At 42.4% G+C, this 19,937-nt stretch overlaps 1 protein-coding gene across 1 annotated transcript in view; it reads left to right on the top strand.

Moving 5' to 3' along the window:
* The window catches only part of CACNA1C (calcium voltage-gated channel subunit alpha1 C), a 521,583-nt gene that overhangs the window by 440,201 nt on the left and 61,445 nt on the right, over positions 1-19,937 (top strand). Inside the window, exons 22-29 of the mRNA XM_009278953.1 lie at positions 3,326-3,432; positions 4,923-5,010; positions 6,365-6,472; positions 7,179-7,231; positions 7,339-7,485; positions 8,395-8,596; positions 9,045-9,203; positions 11,961-12,071. Of these exons, the coding sequence (XP_009277228.1) occupies positions 3,326-3,432; positions 4,923-5,010; positions 6,365-6,472; positions 7,179-7,231; positions 7,339-7,485; positions 8,395-8,596; positions 9,045-9,203; positions 11,961-12,071 (975 nt within the window). The remainder of the gene's footprint in view (positions 1-3,325; positions 3,433-4,922; positions 5,011-6,364; positions 6,473-7,178; positions 7,232-7,338; positions 7,486-8,394; positions 8,597-9,044; positions 9,204-11,960; positions 12,072-19,937) is intronic.

Raw genomic sequence — 19,937 nt, forward strand, 5'->3', positions numbered from 1 at the left:
TTATCTTTTGATTTTATCATTTTGGTAGTTGCTTAAAAAGTATTCTGTGAAATTTTGATATTCAAACTTGTAATTCAGGGCCTATATCAAAACAATGCTTTTTAGGGGAATCGCAATGAAAGGATGACCCTGTTGGGAAAAGTAAGAGGGGACCAAGAAAAAGGCCATCACCGCATAAATTTCTCTCTCTACCCTGGCCAGTCTTTCCAAAACAGGATTTGTTTGCTGTGCAAGGAACCCTGAGCACATACACCTCCTCTTACACATGCTACAACCCAAAGAGAAGGTCTCCGTTCTGCACAAGTCATGAGGCCGGGCCAGAGGGTGGATGATGACATCTGTAAGGCTACAGGGTGCACAGTCAAGTAGGAGACAGGGAGCACAGTGCAGAAGCTCACTTTTTAGGTGTGGAGAGGTAACCGAGAGTACAAATCACTGAAACACCAAGGACTGTAGCTGCAAATTAAAATTGCTGCATCGCCTGTTTGAAACCTGGCTTCCCATTTCCCAGGAATATGCTCTATACCAAGGGAAATGTGCAGGAGAATGGTTTAGCTCAGAAGAAAATAAAAATAGGCTGCCTTGTTCTTAACTCTAATTTTCCCAAATTGGTAGGCTAATAATTTAAATAACAGTAATTGAGCGAAGTTCTGGCTTTCTAAATGCTAGGTTCACTTGGCAGCTTGTTTTTTTTCTCAGCAAGCTAGTTCTAAGTGCTGGTAGGCAGTACCTTAGAGTTGCTCAAATCTTGCAGCTCAAGACCCTAATAACAGTATCCATACTGAAGGCTGGCAAGCAGCGTGGCCCCTGTATATTTTTGTAGAGAAACGTGCTTTTTGATATGACTTAAAATCATCAAAACCATAAAGTTCTCCAAAGAGGTGTACATATTATGTTTGTGTGCAGTGTGCATCTGTGTTTACACAATAAATCTGAACATGCACGTACCAAATGGCCAACCAAAAAGGCCTGTCAAAAAAGGAAAACATCTCAACAGCAACGTTTAAAAATAAAACCATAGTTCAAGGCACCTGTTTGAACTTACAGTTCCTAATTCTGCTCCCATTGAAGCAAATGGTAACACTCCTGATGACTTCAGTGGAAGCAGAACCTAACCCAACCCATTGGCGTATTGCTCTCTTTTCATCAGGGGAGTGTACTGCATAGTACCTGAGCCTTCCCGATGTCCTCCTGTTAACTTCAGTGCATTTATGTCAACACCCCTGGATATTCTCTGGGTTCAAGTGGGAGAGGAGTGCAAGGACTACAAATGTTTAAGAAATTCTTCTGTTCTTATCCTGTCAGTTCCTGCCTCACAAGTTGCTTGGTTTCTCAGGGCGTGTTTCTCTGCTGCCTTGCATTGAGCACAATGTTTTGCACAACAGCAAAGTTAATGTAAATGGTAAGAAACAAAAGAATAAATGGCCATAGGATGGTCAAGGCTGTAGAGAAACAAGCTTCATCTGCCCTCATGTTGCTGATGACACCTGCAAGCCTCACACTGCCATGGTGGAGTCTGGTGAAGGTTAGCAAGGTGACCACCAGGTTTTTTTAATTGGCATCCTAAAAGCTTGTTCAATGCCCCAGATGGGAGACAGACACAAATTATACACTCTTCGAGAGTCTCTTCTGAGATAACAAAATCTCTCAACAGGCTTGAGAGAACCACAGTTTGTACAGAATTTAAACTCAGCAGAGCTTCCCCTCCTGATTTCAATGGTGTCTCCTTTCTTTCAAGATTGCCATACAAAATCTAACCAGTAAAGGGCATCTTTACCACCTTTGTTATGGCAAGAACCCCTCCCCCCTTCCCCAGTTGAATGTGTCTATAAGTATAAATTCTAAGCCAAGACCAGAGTTTATACTTCCTCCCCTTCTAAGTTCTGTCTGACTGATTGGTAGTCAGTTCCCTGATGTCATGGATGTTTGGTGAAAAAAATAATCTGATATACCATGTGCCCTGCCACCCTCCTCTGAATAAAGTTGTCACAGGTAGGCATGGCTGGAAACCACTAGCAGGTATGCCATCCTGAGCTATTAGCGGGAGCTAGCAAACTCCAGTTTGAATTTCTAGATCACACTTCTCAGCTGGGAGTCTGGCTAGAGCTCGTCATTGAGGAACAGTCTCATGGTGTCTGCTTCAAGTTACTTCAGACATCTAACTTAGATGAGATTCAGAGGACCAAATTGAGAAGCCTGGGCTCCTAACCCAGGTAATGGAGGGAGATCAGCAGTTGTGGGATGGGGTTTCTTTAAAATAGCTACATTAGATTGCTAACCGAGTCTAAGGTAGGTGGTACAAATACCCCCATCACCTCACCCTCTTTAACCATGCCAGACTCATTTAGTCATATTCTGTAACTGACCTCAGTCTAAAATTCAAATTCTGAGCTCAGAAATGTTTAGATCTGACATTGTGGCTGAGACCCATTTCTGTTTACACTGTCACTTAATCCAGTTCTGGAGCTGTGACATCCTCCCCAACACCAGCAGGTATTCAATACCCCTTCGTAACCAGAAGGGGCAGAGAGTCCCTTGTAAAATCTTTCCCTTCCTCTACTGGGTGATGTTCATAATGATTACCTCCACAAAGAAACCACTCTGTCTCGAGGAATCTTACCTTGGTCTTTATGAGGAAAACCAAGGGGAAAATGCAACTGCTTCTAGAATAAAAATGGAGGAAGCTGGATAGGGGTAAGAAAAGAGATATAGGATTGAGCTGAACAGAAGGAGCAAACTGAAGAGAGCAGGAATTCTTCCTGTTGCTTCAGTTCAGCTCTAAGCCATCAAATCCCTGAGGGATTCTGGTTTTTATTCATGGAGGGAAGAGAGCTCAACTGTCCACTGCAGCTGGTCTAAGCATTGAAAAATATTACAAAAGAGCCCTTTTTATGTTATATTTTTAATTCAATTTAGCTAAAATGGCCTTTATATAATACAAGCATCGTACTCACAAGTGTCCTCTGCCATTGAAGAAAAAGGGAAAAGCATATGATTGCAAAGAGTAGCTTTTGCAAGCAATCATTCTGCTGCTTTGCTGATTCTAAATGTTATGTACTCTGCACTCAAAGTGCCTATTTTCCTCACTGAACCTAGTATTGGCTTTCCCTAGTTAGGTCTTTCATAGTTATCTTACTGTCTTCTTCACTCTCTTTTCTTTCGATGGGGTCTCAACTTCTCCTTTGGGATCTGGGGATAAATTGCCTGCTATGTTAGAAATACTGCCCCTCCGCAATTATATACTCTGAGCACAACCAGATGGGTTTGGTTTCTGAACAGATGCTAATGGCAAAGTGTGTTTGTGTCTTCATATGCCTTCCTGCAGATGACCGCATACGGGGCTTTCCTCCATAAGGGCTCCTTCTGCAGAAACTATTTCAACATCTTAGACCTGCTGGTGGTCAGCGTTTCTCTCATCTCTTTTGGGATCCAGTGAGTGAGCTGTTTTCAACTGGCTGTTTTTTTGGGATTGTAGGGCCGGGTTGGGAGGTGATACCTCAGTCTCATTGTCTTATCTGGGTAAGATTTTTCTCATGAGCCTGAAGGTATTTTTCTCAGATGATTCAAGACCGTTAAAATTCATCCTCAAGAGGGGAGGTAATAATTGGGAAATGCTATACTAGTGACCTGGAGGGGGGTTCTTCCAGAAAGAGCAAATGAGAACAAGAAACTTGGTCCATTGGGAATCATGACACTTAGCTTTGTTCCAAGATCTCTGATTCACTGTATCAGTTCAGTGACTTACTGCTCCCTCCTAGAGCTCTCATGAAGTCTTTGGAAAATGGGGTGATAATGTTTTGCTGCTTCCTAAGATGTTGTGGGTCTTGGTCAATGGAAGACCATCAAGCACTTGAAGAGCTGTGTGATAATCTGCAGAGTACTGGTGGAAGTGACAGTTGATCCTGCTTCTGTCATGCCACTTTGTGTTGGTTGATTTGCTTAATAAGTTTATAGATTTACTTGACTGTGTGGAAGTCTATGTGTCGGATGGGGAGTTTCCTAAGTAGTATCACATCTGATAAGAAATAAGCTCCCAATTGTTACCATTACAGGTTAGCCGCTCACGTATGTTATGCTCCATAGCTAAGTCAAGCAGAAGGATTTGTCAGGTCCAGTGGGCTTTCAGTCAAGGTCTTAAGAATGGCACAGCGCTCCTTTTGACCTGCTGTTTCTTTCTTACAGAACTAACTAGACTCTTAATATGTTGGCAAAAAAACTGTTTCCAAAATCAGTGGGAGGGCCTGATGTCATACATCATGGAGAAGATTCTCAGCCAGGGTTTTAGTCTTGGAAGATGCAGAGCGCCCTGTTGTAGTAGATAGTTGTGTTCAGTACTTAAAATTAAGTACATAAGTCATCCTAATCAATTCAGTGGGAGTTTCCACATCCTTAAATTTATGTACACACTTAATTGATTTGTGGGATCAGAGGCCGAACACATTGCAGGATCAAACTCCAGGTGGATGGTATACCTTTATACTGCTGGAGTCACCTGGAGTTTCCTCTCTTCTATGAATATTTCAGTGGAGTGCTTCTTTGAGCCTTATCTGAGAATGTCTTGTGATAACTACATCTTGGCACGATTTCCATTAGATATCTACAGAGTATTTGGCAGCTTGCCCTGCTTAAAAAAATACCCTGCCCATGTTCCATTCCCTTCATTAATGCAGCAGAGATGGTGAAAGCCAGGAGAACGTACACTGAGCCAGCCCAGAACAGGAAGCAAGACCTATGAAGATAACATCAGAGAGTAGTTTCCTTACCTCTGAAGTGCCGTAGCAAAGAGTTGACTTTCTCACTATCCTAAGCAGTCTAAGGCTATGTAGGATTTCAAACAAGAAAGAATGGGTGAAATCCATCTGCCCTTGCAACACACCCCCTATATTGCTGTATCTCTCAAACCTTCTGATACTTTCTTTCAGGTCCAGTGCCATCAATGTCGTGAAGATCCTACGTGTTCTGCGAGTGCTTAGACCACTGAGGGCCATCAACAGAGCCAAAGGACTAAAGGTTAGAAGAGTCCTAATGCATTCTATAAACTATAAATTCAAGTTATTTCAAGCTACAAGGACTTTTGCAATGGTTCAAGTAGTGTTTCAGCAGAATCACAGAATGGTTGAGGTTGGAAGGGACCTCTGAAGTTGTCTTGTCCAACAACCCTGCTCAAGCAGGGCCACTGAGAGCAGGTTGCCCAGGACCATGCCCAGATGGCTTTTGAATATCTCCAAGGAGGGAGACACCACAACCTCTCTGGGCAACCTGTTCCAATGCTCAGTCACCCTCACAGTAAAAAAGTGTTTCCCAATGTTTAGATGAACCTTCTGTGTTTTAGTTTGTGCCCGTTGCCTCATATCCTGTCAGTGGGCACCACTGAAAAGAGCCTGGCTCTGTCTTCTTTGCACCCTCCCTTCAGTTATTTATATACATTGACAAGATTCTCTCAAGCCTTCTCTTTTCTAGACTAAACAGTCCCAGCTCTCTCAGTCTTACCTCATGGGAGGGATGCTCCAGTCCCTTAATCATCTGTGTGGCCCTTTGCTGGACTCCCACCAGTACATCCATGGCTCTCTTGTACTGAGGAGCCCAGAACTGGACCCAGTACTCCAGATGTGGCCTCACCAGTGCTGAGTAGAGGGGAAGGATCACCTCCCTCAACCTGCTGGAAGTACTTTGCCTAATGCAGCCCAGACCTCATGGGAGGGATGCTCCAGTCCCTTAATCATCTGTGTGGCCCTTTGCTGGACTCCCACCAGTACATCCATGGCTCTCTTGTACTGAGGAGCCCAGAACTGGACCCAGTACTCCAGATGTGGCCTCACCAGTGCTGAGTAGAGGGGAAGGATCACCTCCCTCAACCTGCTGGAAGTACTTTGCCTAATGCAGCCCAGGATACCATTCGCCTTCTTTGCAGCGAGGGCTCATGTTCAACTTGGTGTCCACCAACATCCCAGGTCCTTTTCTGCCAAGCTGCTTTCCAGCTGGGTGGCCCAGCATCACCACTGAGGTTAAATGATGTAGTTTGCTAGGGTTACAGATGGGCTTACAAGCCTATTTTAACATAGCCTTGCTGTATTAGATAAACCTCTTCCTGTGGGCTGCTGGGTGCCCAACTATGTAAGTCGGTGCTGCTGGAAGTTTCAGAGAGCTGAGCTCTGGTATTTTCCTATCCCTTTCTCCTTGCTTCTGAGAGTACAGTGAGGAACATAACAAGTTGGTCTTCTCTCCCCTTTCCTGAGACATTACTTAATGGGCAATAATTAAATGAAATTCTTTTATTTGTATTTTTAGTCTTGGGCTTCTTCCTTAGCCAGAGCAGCTCAGAACAATCCTGCAAGTTACTTTTGTTCCTATCTTCCATTTGCAGCATGTGGTCCAGTGTGTGTTTGTCGCCATCCGAACCATCGGAAACATTGTGATTGTCACCACTTTGCTGCAGTTCATGTTTGCCTGCATTGGAGTTCAGTTGTTTAAGGTAAAACCATTGGGCCCATTCATTCATCCGTTACACTGAGCTGTATTCCGGGGTGGGAAGAAAAATAGTGTGAAGAAGCCTAAGGAAGGAGAGATGGAGTCTTCTGTGTGAAAAACAAAACATTTGGGGCGCTGTCAGTGTTACCTGGGCTCCTGCTACCAGGAGTTCCCCAAAACTGAACCAGACATATTCAGAACTCCTGCCCTTCATCTGTAATCATAAGAAATCATCAGTAACATCAGTAACCTTCTTCTTCCCTAAATAGCTTGTGGCATGACTTAGTGCCAGGGAGGTGAAGGGGGCTGTTCTAAAGGATTGGTATTTGCAGGCTGCCTAACCCCCGTCTTGTAGAGGAAGGGCCATGCCAGATAATCATGGAAGGTTATTCATTCACTTCTTTATGTCTGCTTTTATTTCTTTGCCCTTCACCACCCTTCTGACAACTACTGTCTGCAGCACTCAGTGGTCATGCACCTCAGGACATACACATAAAAGTACTGTGCAAGCAGATGAAAGCCTGTGCTCTGAACTACTCAGATGCAGGCAATTCTCTTTCCAGTTTGCTCACATCTACCTGCAAAAGAGCATGTAAACATACTCATAGTTGGTTAAGCAAGTAGTAAATGCAGTCTCCTTGCTACATGATCTGCCCTAACCCTTGCACTGTCAGGAAAGGAAGCTTCATTCTTCTTTCTTCATTTTCAAGGGCAAGCTGTACAGCTGCACTGATAGCTCCAAGCAGACGGCAGCAGAATGCAGGTGAGTCTGACCTTTCCCAGTTAGGTTCCTTCACTGTCCACCCACTCTCAGGGCCTCGTACTGGAAGTTCAGTTCTGCCATGTTCGCTCTCTGCTCTCCATCCACAGAGGGTACTACATTACATACAAGGATGGTGAGGTCAACCAGCCGATGATACAGCCCCGGAGCTGGGAGAACAGCAAGTTTGACTTCGACAACGTCTTGACTGCCATGATGGCTCTCTTCACTGTCTCAACCTTTGAGGGCTGGCCAGAGTGAGTGCTTCTTGGGCCGGTGCAACACTAGCAATGTCGTCATTCATTTCAAAAGAGAAAATTCAAACGCAGAGCATAGTCTTTCCCATTCTAAGTCGTTAAATAAGTCTGAAGCATTAAATGTAGCAATAGTAGCAGCAGTCATTGTAGTATTATGTACTTTGTAAATTCCTCAGGGCCTGCAGGAATTGCTGTTCCTGTACTTGTAAACAGTGCACAGCACTGTCTCCAGCTCTTAAAAAATGATTGCCAGTAGTAGCAGTGATAGCAATATTTGTTACAAATATTATGTATATAAATGGATATAAAATGCCTGTCAGGCACTTACCAGTATTGCTAGGTGTTGCAAGTTTCGCGATGGAGCCAGCAGGGCAATATGAAACACAGCAGTGCTATCTCTGCAGTACGGGCAGACGTGGGATGTCTTACCAGGCTGTGCTGTCTGTGCCACAGGGGCCAAGGACTCTCACAGCTCCACTCTGTCAGAGTGACATGGGCATGCAGGGTATCAGGGGGTTGACCCTGAACTGTGTCACCAGGTGATGCCAACAGCAGTGTTAAGAAATGTTAAAAGTGCTGAGATCCCCTTTTCTCACAAAACTCAGTTCTCAACAACACAGACTCTCCTGTCTTCTGTTAACTGAAGGGCATGCTTTTGTTTTAAATTTTAATTGTTCAACTGTGAAAACATTTCACCCCTGAACAGTTTCAAATGTGTAAAGTTAGTAAGAGCCATGTCTTCTCTTTTCCAAGAGTTTACACTCAGATCAGTGCAAGTCTGCACATCTGTGAGTGAAGTAATTTTGATACAAGTAGAAGAAAATCACAAAATTAAACTTTATAACATCACCTATAAGGCCTCAAGGCAGTTGCAGATTTTCTCTGCATTGGGCTCCTGTTTGCTTTCAGGTTGCTGTATAGGTCCATTGATTCCCACATGGAGGATGTGGGACCCATCTATAATCACAGGGTTGAGATCTCCATCTTCTTTATTATCTACATCATCATCATTGCTTTCTTCATGATGAACATCTTCGTTGGTTTCGTCATCGTCACATTTCAGGAACAAGGAGAGCAAGAGTACAAGAACTGTGAGCTGGACAAAAACCAGGTAATTTACAACTTGTTGCCACTAAAGGTAGAAAATACATTGAGAATAAGCATTTAAGAGAGAAATACGTACAGAGAGGAACATGTGAAGATTGCCAGCAAGATAAATACTAAGCTGGCTTCACTGCCATCTTTCAGGAGTCAGGTAAAAAAAATCTTGCTATAAGATTTGCTCAAGGGACAACATTTACTTAAAAATGTGTGCTGTACCATTTGGTTCACTGAGATTAGATGAACATGACAGCATTGTCTGGCCAAAGTAAATGCATATGGAACTCTTAAACAGGTAGAATATACACATTCAGATTACGACCTAAAAGAAATTCTTCTACCAAGCATTTTCATTTCAGTAAAAAACTTGAAACGTTGTGTTTTTATTATATTTGGAGGTAGCTGACCAACCCTGTATTTTGGTTTTGATTTTTAAATCTACCCTGCCTCTTTCACAGCGCCAGTGTGTAGAATACGCTCTGAAGGCCCGGCCCCTGCGGAGATACATCCCTAAAAACCAGTACCAGTACAAAGTTTGGTATGTGGTCAACTCCACCTATTTTGAATACCTGATGTTCGTTCTGATCCTGCTGAACACCATCTGCCTGGCCATGCAAGTAAGTAAGCAAGCAGAAAACCTTACAGGTGATGAATTATTAGACTTTGTTGGGGAAAATGTAGAAATGGCCGAGGTTGAGACCTACTTCCACCTTCACACCATGTATTGAGGGAGAGGGGCAGAGACATGATTAAAAACCATTGTACCATGTTCACTCCTGATGACATTTAGTTAAAATGAGGAATCTGCCTCTCCTCCTCTTCCTGCTAATATCTGACGCTTTCAACAATTCTGTTTTAATTCCTTAAAAAGAAACAAATGAAAAAAGCCAACAGTTACATCACAGACCAATTCAGTGGCCACTATAATAACAAGTGACTTCTCAATTCTGACTTGTCTTCTATGAAATGCAGGAATAAGCCTGGAACTGCCACTCACCTGAGATCTGAATTTTAAATTTTGGGCTTTTCTGTGTTAAAAATTAGAGAGCAAATATTTTGGCAAAAAATGCAATCAAGGAAACGGGGGGTAGAGGGTAGGAAGGCCCTAGTATCTCCTTTATTCTGTGTTAAGAACCGTAGAAACTGTCTAGAAAGATTCTCTAGAGGCCATATTGTCTCTCCCATTACCTAAAGGCTGGATCAGCTCCACCTAAAGCATTTCTTGATAAGTGTTTGCCTAACTTGCTTCACTACTGATGCTACTGATTGTCTTACTACCCACTATGCTGCGTGTTCATTTTTCTTACTGTGTGAAGGTTTTCCAAACATCTAATGTGAATCCACCAAACAAACATTTGTGGCTGGATCTACAAGAATATTGAATAGAGGTAGTAGATTAACATGTGCAGGTGGAACAGCACTAAAGGGGAAGGAGTCGAAACCTTTACTAAGCTTAACCACTCCACCTGCTAAGCCTATCTCCACACTCCCAGTTTCCTTGGCCACTCGAGCCCCATTCTCTTCTACACTGTCTGCTTAAGAGCTAGTCTTCCCATCACTCTCCTCCCTGAAACCCATCCTTCCTCCTCACCCAGTCAGTCTCTGGACTCCCTTCCCTGGTCTGTGCCCCAGACAGTCCAGATCCCCACTCCTCGACCAGTCCTTCTCTTCTCCCCACTACACAGACTCCCAGCTGCAGTTACCCCTCCAAGGACCTCCTTTCCGGTCTCTCTCTGCCCTTTCCATTTGATTGCCTGCTGAACTTTGTTCCCTTCTCTAGTTTGTCCCTTACTGTGAGTCCAACTCTCCATGCACTCCTACACCCCTTTGACCTTAGCATACCACCACTACATTTTCCACTGGATGAATCCCAGTCTGCCCCACTCCCAGCCTCCCCTCAAAACTAGCCTCCGTTTCCTATCACTCACTAACAGTCTAAGTCTATATTCACAGTCAGTTTTCACCTTATTTTCTCTCACTGTCTCCAGTCCAATCTCACAGGTTTCTTGATGCCCCTAACTTTTCCTCATCTGGTCTAGCTCTTTACCGTCCCCATTGAAAAGGCTTCCTCTGCTGTCTTGCCTAAGGCACCAACAAAGGAATAAGGCAGCATGAGCACAAGAAAGTGCTCTGCTCTCAGCTGAAATATCTACTGCCCTGCTGTCATGAAGCAATAGAGAGGGACTATTGTGTTCACTCTGAAGCTTTGAAGCATGCTCAGTTGCTGTGACAATGGTGCACGCCCAGGGCAGGTAGAGCTAGAATCTGTGAGATGTTTGTGAGCCCACAGGCAGCGCAGCATCTCTGGAGATTCTAGGAAGTCTATATCCATCTTGAGAAAAGTACAGTTTTTCAAAGGCTTATACTGTGGCCAGATTTGGGTCAAACAACATAAGAGACAGCAATCACAAAAGCCACATTCCAGTAAAATTCCAAGTTTTTAAGCAGAGTCCTGCAGGTACTAGAGTCTTTCAAGGAAAATGTTACAAGAAATTTTGAAATCAACAATATATTTTTCCCTGGCCTGGCTTTCAGCTGCAGCTGAATTGTTTTAACTGAAACTCCTTTAAATAAATTACCCTGAGTCAATGCAGAATATGAAAATTCATCCCAGCTGGTTAAAGTTTATCAAAGTTAAGCGACTACAAGTGGGGTCTTGTAACATGAACTGGAAGGTGACCTTAGAATAAGGCAGTGCAATCAGTCTCAAGTATAATGATCTGGAAATGGGGATATGGCGAGTGAGGTGGCAACATTTGCAGAAGACACTATTTGAATTAATCAATAGAAGACAGAGAGTAACTTCATAAGATCTTAATAAAGTTAAGTGAATGGGCAGCATGCTTGCAAATTTAATTCAGAGTTCACAAATGCAAGATAATGAATATTGGAAAGATATGATTTGAGCTGCTCGTGTAGTTTGCAGAATCTTGAATTAAGTGTAATTACTTGGGGAATGACTTGGTATCATTATGAAGAGCTCAATGAAACCCCTGTTCACTGTGCAGTAGCAATCAAACAAAAAAGTAATCCAAGTGTTATGGAACGGTGAGATAACAAACACAATTGGAGACTGTCTTGTACCATTATGCAAATTTATAATGAGCCCTCAACTGGAATGATAAGTGCGATTTTGGTAACCCCCACTCAAAAAGATTTTTTAAAAAGACAGGAGAGCCAGATGGCAAAAATGGCTAGAAATATGGAAATGCTTATGTGTGAAGGGAGATGGGAATTCTGAATTGAAAAAATGGAGCATTCTGGGGTTTTCTTTAGAGAACCTCAACATGAAGGGAGATCAGGAGGGGCCCTGTGGATTCCTGACTAGCTGGTATGTCTGTTCCTCACGCTGCTGCCGGGATGCTATTTTTCAGCACTACGGTCAGAGCTGCATGTTCAAGGAAGCCATGAATATCCTCAACATGCTCTTCACTGGCCTCTTCACTGTTGAGATGGTTCTGAAATTAATCGCCTTCAAACCCAAGGTAGGTGCTATAGGCGCAGAGTTTCCTGGCCCCTGTGTGTGTGTGCATGTGTGCGGGGCAGCTGTGAGGAGAAGGAGGAGGTGAAACTTTCTGATCTATTACCCCACCAATAACTGAGCTGGACAGTTGCTCTCTGGATTGGAGTCTCACATATATTTAATAACTTTTTCACTGGAGAGTAGACACACTAAAAAAAAAAAAAAGCAAACACCGCTTAAAAAGGAAGGTTCCTGGTTTTTTGTTTTAATCGCCTTCAAACCCAAGGTAGGTGCTATAGGCGCAGAGTTTCCTGGCCCCTGTGTGTGTGTGCATGTGTGCGGGGCAGCTGTGAGGAGAAGGAGGAGGTGAAACTTTCTGATCTATTACCCCACCAATAACTGAGCTGGACAGTTGCTCTCTGGATTGGAGTCTCACATATATTTAATAACTTTTTCACTGGAGAGTAGACACACTAAAAAAAAAAAAAAGCAACACCTGCTAATAGAGAAGGTTCCTAGTTCTCTGTTTTCATTAAGTTATAATAGTGACACTATGTTAAGGCTATAACATGTTTTCCATTCTGAATGTTATTCTAATGCTGTCTCTGACTTTCCTTAAATAAACTATAAATAACATTCCATGATTAGTCTCCTGGCCCAAGTGAAGTTAATCAAGCATGACTCATTTTGAGTTATGAGCTTTGAGAGAAGGTTCCTAGTTCTCTGTTTTCATTAAGTTATAATAGTGACACTATGTTAAGGCTATAACATGTTTTCCATTCTGAATGTTATTCTAATGCTGTCTCTGACTTTCCTTAAATAAACTATAAATAACATTCCATGATTAGTCTCCTGGCCCAAGTGAAGTTAATCAAGCATGACTCATTTTGAGTTATGAGCTTTGGAAAAAAAAGTTTCTTCTGGGAGGGCTACATCTCAATGATAGTTTGCATTACTTTAGTTTTGAATTTAAGACTTCATTGATAATATTCAGTACCCCACCAGGTCCTGTCTGAAAGTATTGTCCTGTCCATTGGGCCGTGGCATTCTGCTAGTATAGCTGCACCATGGGGTATGATTATAACGTACAAGCTCTTCCAACTAAGTTGGCACAGCTTCTGCAGAAGGACAAAGATTCTGACCTCACATAATTTAAGATTACGCAAGGCTTTCTTCTTTGGGGTTTAAATTCAGTGGTGTGTCATATAGAGTGGAATCCAGATACCTAAGCACATGTACCTCATGCCATTTCATGTTTTCAATGATATCTTGGTACATGGGGTTGTATCTTGAAGGATACCTTGATACATTGGGCTTGGCAAACATTGTCTGGAGTATCAGTTATGACATTGGTAAAGATGAGAACAATCATGTCTGACAGTCATGCTTGTCCTTCATGTTAAACATTTAGGGGATCACTGAAGTTAAGAGCTCCTCCCAGCTCTAACCTAACATCTTCATCCTCAGCTCAGAAACTTTGCTCTCCAATTCTACTGAATTTGGTCTTACTTTGTCTTGTTAACTCTGTATTGACTTTACTCCCACACAGCCCCTCTCTCCTTCTTCCACACTCTAAAACTTCTTCTTACAAGAGTCACAATTTTATTTTTTTCCTGAGCCGAATATCACTATCTTTTCTCAGATGTAGTTCTCTTGAAAGTTAAGAGCATCTTACGCAGTGCTGGTGAAGGACTGATTTTTTTTTTTTTTTTACTGAGATCTCAAACACTATCTTTGGAAATTTAGAAGTATCATCATCTGTTTCAGAAGGAAATGTAATTTTCAGGAGGGATCTACCTTTCACTTTTGAGATTTTGCCATGTCTATTAGCAAGTAAATTTTCTGGTACTTTGTAAAAATATTATCTGCACATTATACACCCAGAAATGTATCTCACAGGCTTTGTAATGTCCTTCTGACTTCATGGTTCTACTTTGCAGGAGATTCTTAACTTTGAGAAACATGAGGTTCTCATAGAATTTGTTTTGAGCATTTAGGGGAAAAGTTCAACCAGTTCAAATATTGAGCTCTGTACATATACAAGGAAGGCTTTACCTGACATGGTTGCCTCTAACAGTAAGGAATTAGACTTGATGATATTGGAGGTCCTTTCTACTTCCTGTGTCTTACTTTCCTGTGTTCAATCTCCTTTTCAAGTTTTGCTGCACAACAAAGTATTAAACAAAATGGACTGAGGGTAAACACGTATCCTCCGGATAGCAAAACATTGGAACAGATTGCCTAAAGAGATTGTGGTTTTAAGATAGGGGAACCTTTCATTAGAAACAGTTTAGGAATGTATGATCTGCCTTGGGACAGGGGAACGGACTAGACCATCTCACGAGGTCCTTCTCAGCCCAATTTTCCATGATTCTGTAATTTCCAAACTAAACCCCCAGCTACTACACTATAGTAAAAGTGAGAATATAAAAGAAATTTTCCTTGTGACCAGAATAGTAGAATATTAATAAAGTTTTCTCAACTAAGGATCAGACAACAACCTCAGGTTGAAAGAATAGCCAGCGAAAAGAATAAATCTGTTTCAAATCCTAGTCTGGCCTGTATGCCAAAAATAGTACTAACTCTTAAACTGCTATTTTAATTAAATAATTCAGGAAAATAAACAACGTTTTAAAAAATGGAACCACAGGATTTACAGGGAAGAAAAACAAGAATGAACTTGTGAAAACAACTAATACAGCAAAAGACTTGCCTCCAGCAGTATATACACACTGGATTATATTGAGTACCAGTTCAGTGACTCAAGTTTGGAAACATCAAAATGCCTTGTGTAACTTGCCGTTCTCTGTTCAGTACCATTTGGACTGATGTGGACCAACACTGGGGGGCACAATATGCTTCTCTTTAGGTTGCACATTTGGGATTGAAGCTGAATTTGCCTAGAATATGTTCTGATGTGGGAGTCTCCCAGCATGGAGAAAGTTGTTAGCCTTCTGCTTGGCCAGACCTCGTGTCCTCCTGTCACGCGATGCAATTCATACATTTGCAGATGGCGGTTGTCCCCAGGAGCACCAGCTGAAAAAGTCCAAAAGGATTTCATCGTCATCTGGGTGAACATCACTACAACTCAGTCATCATCCTCTCCCCTCTAACCAATCAAGTCACCCAGACAAAGAAATGAGATGCTAAGTGATATTAGTGTTTCCCAGATGTGAAATGGCAAGCTTAAATGCTCACGAGATCTCTGCTGAAGACAGATTGGGCTGCCATTTCCAGAGCAATAAAACACAAACCAGCCTTTGTTTAAGCTGTTTGTCTCATTTTGAATTTATGCCCAAACACCACACTTTTCTATCTGAAGAGTACCCTAAAATGAGGGAGCTGTAAGCTTTATGACTGACAACAAGTAAGCAGGAAACTTGGGTAGCTGAAGGTGGTGTGTCCTTGCCTTAGTGACAAGCCCCAGGAGAATGTGGCAGAACAGAACTAAGCACTGAACGGAAGCTGGTATAATTTGCTCTGTTTTCTCCAACTTTGTGGTGCTTAACCCAGCAGTGGGTGCTGCAGCTAACCTTTAGCTACAGCAAGCAGTGCAGTAACTGACTTGTAACTCTGAAGCAGCCGCCACAGAGCTCTCCCTTGCACAGTCGCTTCCTAAAGGCACCTTGGAATGAATGGTCTGCAGCAGCAACAGAGGATCGTGGTTTTCTCCATCTGTGCAAGGTAGAACAAGCTACTTTTTATTCATACCTTTACCAGAGAGAATTGTTAAGGGAACTGGGACAGATCTCTGAGGTACTCAGAGCTGCTATCGCCCTAGCTTCTTACAGAAGTCATAACAGGGATGCGCTCATGCAAAAAAGCTTTGGGGGAAGCCTGGAGTTCCTAATACGCAGAGTTCCTGCTGCAGGCAGTGGTGTGGCAATCGCTATTATATTAAGTAATATAATGCACTACAATGCTGCCCGTGTATTACATGCGTAACAACAGAAAAGGTGGCAGTCTCTGACTGAATAGATTTTTTACTGTATCCAGTTTTTATTTCTTCACTCCTATTCTGTGAGGAGACATGTCCTTCTTATTTGCTACTCTTGATAGTAAAGGTAAAAAAAGCAAATGCAGTCAGTTGCATAGACATTAAGTAGGATCACGTATGTGCCTGACTGCAAAGAATCTACATGGATAATCCAGCCCAGCAACTAGTTCTTGCGGTAAGAGCAAGGATTTACTCATTGAAAGGCCAGCTGTAGGAATAAGGAGCCAAGTCTGAGTCAGGGCTCATCTCCTAACACTTACAGAAAGTATGTGAAGGGGGTAGAAAGACAAGGGCTTTCCTAACTAAAATTACTGTTACTGTTGAGATCGGTTACTCTAGTCAGCAAGTCCCTTTGTTACCTGTACTTTTTATTGGCCATCTTCTGTGAACAGAGTTTTGGTTTGTGTAGTCTCCAGGGGGGCTATAGAGAAGAGGGGTGCGTTAGCTGGAGCAGCTACTGCTGGTATACGTAGTGCATGCCAGGCAGGGAGAAAGCCAGCCTCTGAGAGCCCCAGTGTTTCTTGTGTGGCACATTTTCTGGAGGAGAGGGTCAGTTCTCCCAGGTTTTTTGCAGGATAAATCTAAGCACTGTGTAAGACAGCTCATCTACGTCTGATGCACTCTTGACATGAGGGTGTGCTAACAATGAGCAAGAGAGATTTGGGATGATTAGGGCTGTTGATAAAGAAAACATCCACTACAAGCCCTGCATCTCCTTACAGAGTATTAATGTGCTGCTCTGAAGCAAAACTTCCAAATGGACCTGAGTGTTTGTCTTGGCTGACGCTCATAAACTGATTCAGGACTAGTTACTTCAAAGAGACAGTCTAAAAGTAATGCTCTTGAGCCAAGGCCTTTTGCTGCTTTGTTTTTCTAATTTTATAAATTCTCTAGCCAGTCTGGTGAGCTATTTTCCAGTTCCTGCAAAGAGCAAGCTGCTGCTACTTCATGCTTTTTCCAGAGAAAACTACTAAAGGGAATGAAAGGTGCTGTGCTCTCTGGGGTGCTCACAGCTACCACTGTCCTAGCTTCTTAAAGAAGAAATCCCCACAAGCACCAGTCCATGAAGGACCAGCTGCTCTACAAAACCTGCCTAGGGTTTATTTTTTCAGCTCAAAGACAACAACTTAACATTCCTATTCATATGAAGCTGTGCCATCTGTCAACGAACGTGCTAATATGGGGATGGATATTCCTCCAGGAATTTCAGATTTTTCCAGCTTCTGGAATGAGCTGTTTTACTGATGAACCACATCTACTTTTTCTTTCAGGAAACATTTCATCTATCCTCGTATTAGCTAGGGCAGGACTAGTAATCCAAGAGCTATGAATTTTCTACCGCTGTCCCTGTCATCTCAAAGTAGGCAAGACATATCAGTGGAATGACTCCCATGCATAAAGTAAAGCACATGTTCATATATTTTGTCAAATCCAGGTCTGCGTGTGGAAAGGGAATCTTGGGGATTTCCTCTGTGGAATTATGACTATCAGAGAGACTACAGATCACAAGTCTATTCCATTTACCAGACACTGTCAGCACCTTTCTTCCCTGGGTGTTTATGGATGTTACTTGTAAAGCAGCCTGTAACAACGCCATCTGTCCTGCCTTAGATAGTTAGTTCAGTCCCTCATTTATCACTGCTACTTTACTCTGAATTCTTGCCATTCTTTAATGTCATTTCCATGTAGCAGAGTTCAGACTTCTGTGCACTGTTTCAAACAAGTTTCAAATTCAGTACAAGGCATATAATCCCATGTGATCCCAGGAAGAGCTCTGACCCTCTGAGTAGTGGAAGTCATGAGTGTCGCCCATGCTTATTTCTTAGTCTCCATTTACTGATGGATCTATGCATCTTTAGTGTTTCTTTCTCCCCTGATGTATTTGCCCTTCTATATTCCTCTTTAAGCTCCTCTCAGTCAGCATTTATCATGCATTTGGTGGACTGATATCTCTTCTCAAAACTGCACAATGACTCATCTGGTTTTGTTCCCTTTTTACTACTCCATTTCTAGTACATTTATGCCTATAAACAGATCTTTGAGCAATCTCTTCTAAAGTCACACTGGCTGCTTCATACTACTTGCATTCTTCTTTCTCACCATAACCATAATCTGTCATTCCTTGGTGAGGACAGAGGCTTCAGGATTTTCACAAACAACTGAAATTTATATCCTATCTATCCCCTTGCACTACAGAAACAAGGTTGGTTAATTTTGGAAATCTAATGCTTTTGGTACTTCTTCATTCTAGTACCTTTAGAAATACCCATGTAGCTTAGGATGCTGCCCTGGCATCATTCATCACAGTGTTTTATTTCTCCAGCTTATACGGAGAAAGCGAAGACAAGACATTCTGCACTGATACAAAAATGTCAGGAAAACTGGTTACAATTGAGTGGTCTTTTGCCCAGCACTGAAAAACACTTCAGGTCCATCCAACAGACATAGGAATCGTATTTAGTTAAAAATCACATGGTCTGGGATGAAGTATGGTGGTATAAATTAGTAGTTTAGGTTGTGTAAATGTATATGTGAGCCCATGGTGCAGGCAGCTGCCTCCCTCTCATGGAGTTTGGCCACACAATTCTGGTTGTCAAATGGCTCTTACTTTGCAGATTTTCTCTTCTGGTTTTGGCAGGTTCTTAACCTAAGTAATCATCTAATTGTCTCCTCTCCTCAGCTTCAGTATTACCCTTTCTGTTTTGGAGGGACAGCATCTAGACATGGAGCATTTGCTGACTGAGTCACCTACCCAGTGCAATAGGAAGGGCAGTCTCCAACCACCACCCTGCCTTTGGCTGGAATAAGTGTTTTAAAAGGCAAAAGAAGGGGTGAGAAAGCTAATATGTTTCAGGATCTGTGGGTGGGGAAAAAATATACCTCATTCAACAAAAAGGAAGAGTGAGCTCTGCTTGATGTTGGGTAAGAAATAGTGAGCATGGAGAGAACTAGGAATAGTCAGGTAAGAGAGTGTGTGAACTGAAGAAAGTGAGACAACTAAACTAACAAGGAAGGACCATGTCTGGGGGGAAACAAGAGAAACCAAAGCTGAAGGGGAGGAAAAGCCATACGCAGATAAAGAAGAGTGCAAAGGGACAGAATATCCTTAAAAACAGAAAGGAAAAAAATAAACTGAAGACCCTGAAAGAAAAAAGTATTAATAAAATGGAGAAAGAAATGATTGGACAAAATATGATGTAAGGAAAAGAAAAACAGAAACAGGGCTGAAAGGAAAAGTAAACATGGAAAGGGATTTTTAGAAAATTAAAAACTGAATTAAACCCCACAGCTTTTAAGCTAATGAACGTCTTCTTGTGCTTCTACATCTTATTGAAGTTCTGTGGCAGACATCCCAGGTCCCCATGTTCAAACACATCGGTATCTCAGCCACAGAGCCTCCCTGTGGACTGTCTCGTCAGAATAATTTGCAATAAAAGTTGGGTGCAATGAATTTCACTACTTCTGTGGATTAATCTCAGCCCCGTTGCAAAATGCATCAGCATGTTACCCCAGAAATGCTCTCCTTTTTCACCCCAAATTTTTTTCTGGGTGAAGTCTGAAAGTATTGTATATTCCTCTGGAACTTCTGTACAGCCAGTAGCCCAGCTGGAATTAATCTTAGTTGCTTCAACAAGCCCAGCAGTCATATGACGAGAAATCCCTGACATCTCTGTAGTGCGTGACCAGACACTGCACTGTATATGGTGCAGTCAGCCCAAGGCTCTCAAGGAACTGCTGAATCAGGCTCAAGGGTTTTGGAAATACACTAGAAAAGTGAAAAAATCTTAACCACTCATTAATCGCTCCTCTGCTTTCTCTTTACTGTGATTACCTGTCTGACAGGAGTTTCATGCATTTTGCATAGCATACATGTCATCTGGAGATTTGACC

This window comes from Aptenodytes forsteri, unplaced genomic scaffold (assembly GCF_000699145.1).
Source record: "Aptenodytes forsteri isolate BGI_AS27 unplaced genomic scaffold, ASM69914v1 Scaffold241, whole genome shotgun sequence".
Lineage (NCBI taxonomy): Eukaryota > Metazoa > Chordata > Aves > Sphenisciformes > Spheniscidae > Aptenodytes > Aptenodytes forsteri.